The sequence below is a fragment of the Carlito syrichta genome, unplaced genomic scaffold (genome assembly GCF_000164805.1).
Source record: "Carlito syrichta isolate Samal-C Ts95f unplaced genomic scaffold, Tarsius_syrichta-2.0.1 Scaffold309333, whole genome shotgun sequence".
NCBI lineage: Eukaryota > Metazoa > Chordata > Mammalia > Primates > Tarsiidae > Carlito > Carlito syrichta.
The window spans coordinates 416824-419481 of record NW_007253429.1 but is presented as its reverse complement, the minus strand read 5'-3'; the positions used below and the strand labels follow the sequence as shown (position 1 = coordinate 419481).

The window sequence follows — 2658 nt, the reverse complement described above, 5'->3', positions numbered from 1 at the left end:
AGACAGACTGGATGAAACAAATTATCCTACTCCTCCTGGTTGTATGTCCCCACCCTACTTCAGTCCAGGTTGCATACATGTGAAGTTTTGATGCTGGGTTGGGAAGGGGAAGGAATTGGGAGGGAAGTTGGAAATTATTTTAATTTTGTAGACTATGAAATCACTGTCAAATCTCCATCTCTCCACCAGGACTTTGCCTGACTTCTAGGATGTGGAGGATTCTCCTGAGAACCCCAGGAATCTGGTTGGGTGGTGGCAGTAACAGTAGGGGAGACTGGCTGAGGTAGAAGACTCTCTTAGGGCACTTGGACACGTGAGGTGAGATAGTCCCCTGATCCTGGCTGTCTACAAGATGCCTGGGGATGTTGAAGTGTCCGGGGTTGCAACTCCCATTCTGCCAAGCCTCTGCCCTTGCCAGCAAAGCCTTCTTAATGGTCTGGACTGCTTGGTTTATGGCTCCTTGGAGACATTCTGCATAGAATATGACACAAAGTAGACATAGAATCACCAGAGACAAGACCTGCATTGTACCTTTTGCAAAACTCTTCAAAGAGGCCAGGGATAGTGGCTCATGCCTGTAATTTCAGCATTTTGGGAGGCCGAAGTGAGAGGATTGCTTGAGCCAAGGATTTTGAGACTAGCCTGGGCAACACAGTGAGACCTTGTCTCTACAAAAAAATTTAAAACTTAGCTGAATGTGGTGGCATGTGCTTGTAGTCCCAGCTATTCAGGGTGCTGAGGCAGAAAGTCAAGGCTGCAGTGAGCTGGGATCATGCCACTGCACTCCAACCTGGACAACAGAGTAAGAACCCAGTTCAAAACAACAACAACAAAATAACAACAACAACAACAACAAACTCTTCAAAAAAACCATATTTTGAGAAACCTTATACACAAGCAGGTTATCAAATTCCTTTTAGAATTTGGTGCAAGAAAAAGAGTTTTCTGCCCTGAACAATCTTGTTTCCTTCAATTAGATAAGAAGAGCTATGCTACTCACTGGCTTCTTTGCCTTGTGGCTAGGAGACTCCCACCCATTTTTTGTCCTTACCGGCATTAGCTTCCCTCAGGAGGGCACTGGGGTATCATCAGTCTTCCTACTCACCATGTCTGGACTGGTTCATTTACCTTTATTTTCGCTTGCTTCTTAAGCTTTTTATTCAAACCACCTCACCTCCTTTGGATAGAGGCGATGGTCAGAAATGTAGGTCGCTCTGTGTCCTCCTCCCACTGAGTGGAGCTGGCAGAAACCTGTGTCCCCATATTTGCCTTATGGGAAAAGTCTACTAGGCGGTCATGGCCCTGGCCCCTCCTCCCAAAGTCTAGAGCCAAGGGAATGCCATGTGAATGTGACGTCTAGAGCTATCTGAACCAAGATATTGGGAAGGCAGATAGTGGAGGGAAGGCTCCAGCTCCCTCAAGAACAGGTGAAGCCACTGTTTTCCTCCTCAGTAGCTGACAAGGGTCTGAAGCTGAGTAATCAAAGTTCCCATGTGAGGAGAGGAAAGAAGAAGAGAGAACGCCTCTCTTGGGCTCTGAAGATCAGTCCCAGGACCCAGACTCCTGTGAACCCCAGCCGTCAGTGGGGAGGTCTCTGAGCACTCTTGCCAGAGGCTGACCTGGAAGAATGAGGCTGGGATCGCGGGAGGTCAGAACCTGGTCTGACTCCAGGGGACCGAGACACCGGGAGGTGCTGGGAGGCAGGCAGCGCAGTCCCACTGGCAGAACTAGAGGTCCCTGAGCCCTGCGCCTTCTTGTCCAGGGCCTGGCTTTGGCTGGCAGAGTGAGGAGTGGTCTCTGGAAAACAAACAAGACAGGAATGAGGGTGTGGGAGACTGTGTGCAGGTTGAACTGGAGTTCTCTGGAGGGCCCTGCAGTGGATGCAAAAATACCTATTTGGTGATAACTGTCAAATCGACTTCAGTGGTCTGGGGGCAACTTGGCCTGGATTTGCATAAACAGATCTGTCAGAGGCGCATGGTCTGCTGGCTGGAGAACTCTGGCCTTGGGTTAGACTCTCTGATCCTGGATTTTTAGAGCATAAAATGGGGACAATAATAATAGTAGCCTCGCAGGGTGACTACGAGGGTCAACTATGATAATGGGAGGGAAGGGACCGTTCAAACTGGGATCAGATCACTTTCCAGTTTCTTCACTGACTTGTTTTTTCTCCTTCCCTATCTCTAAGTTAGGGACAATGACTGACTGTTCTTTACCAAACCCGGTTCCTCTGTTGGGTCACAGAACTCGACTTTGTGTCCCTTGTCAGGCTTTGGGGCACCACTCCCAAGTACTCACTGGGGCTCTTTCCCCTTGCACAAGCTTGATGGAGGCGGAGCAACTGAGTAGAAGGAACCAGGGTCCCCGCATCAATATTTGTGGCCATCGTGAAAATACCCAGTTTGGACTTGGTGTTGCGTGACAAGTGAACTTTTATTGTGCTCGAGCCATTAACCATTTTGGGCCTGTTTGTTATAGCAACAAGTATCATCCTAGATCATACTTAAAAATAATAATACACAATAATAAAAAGTGCAGTTACTAAGAAATTTGAATTCCTAAGTTATCAGTCATTTCTTGTGCATCTTATTCAATTCTTACATCTAAGGACAAAATTAACCTACACTGACACTGCTTGATTTTTTTTTTTTTTTTTTT

General features: G+C 47.3%; 1 protein-coding gene across 1 annotated transcript in view; it reads right to left on the bottom strand.

The window, feature by feature from the left end:
- Positions 1-1579: 1579 nt before the first annotated feature.
- The window catches only part of TMC2 (transmembrane channel like 2), a 134996-nt gene continuing 133917 nt past the window's right edge, over positions 1580-2658 (bottom strand). The window contains exon 20 of the mRNA XM_021717146.1: positions 1580-1797. Coding sequence (XP_021572821.1) covers positions 1580-1797 — 218 coding nt within the window. The remainder of the gene's footprint in view (positions 1798-2658) is intronic.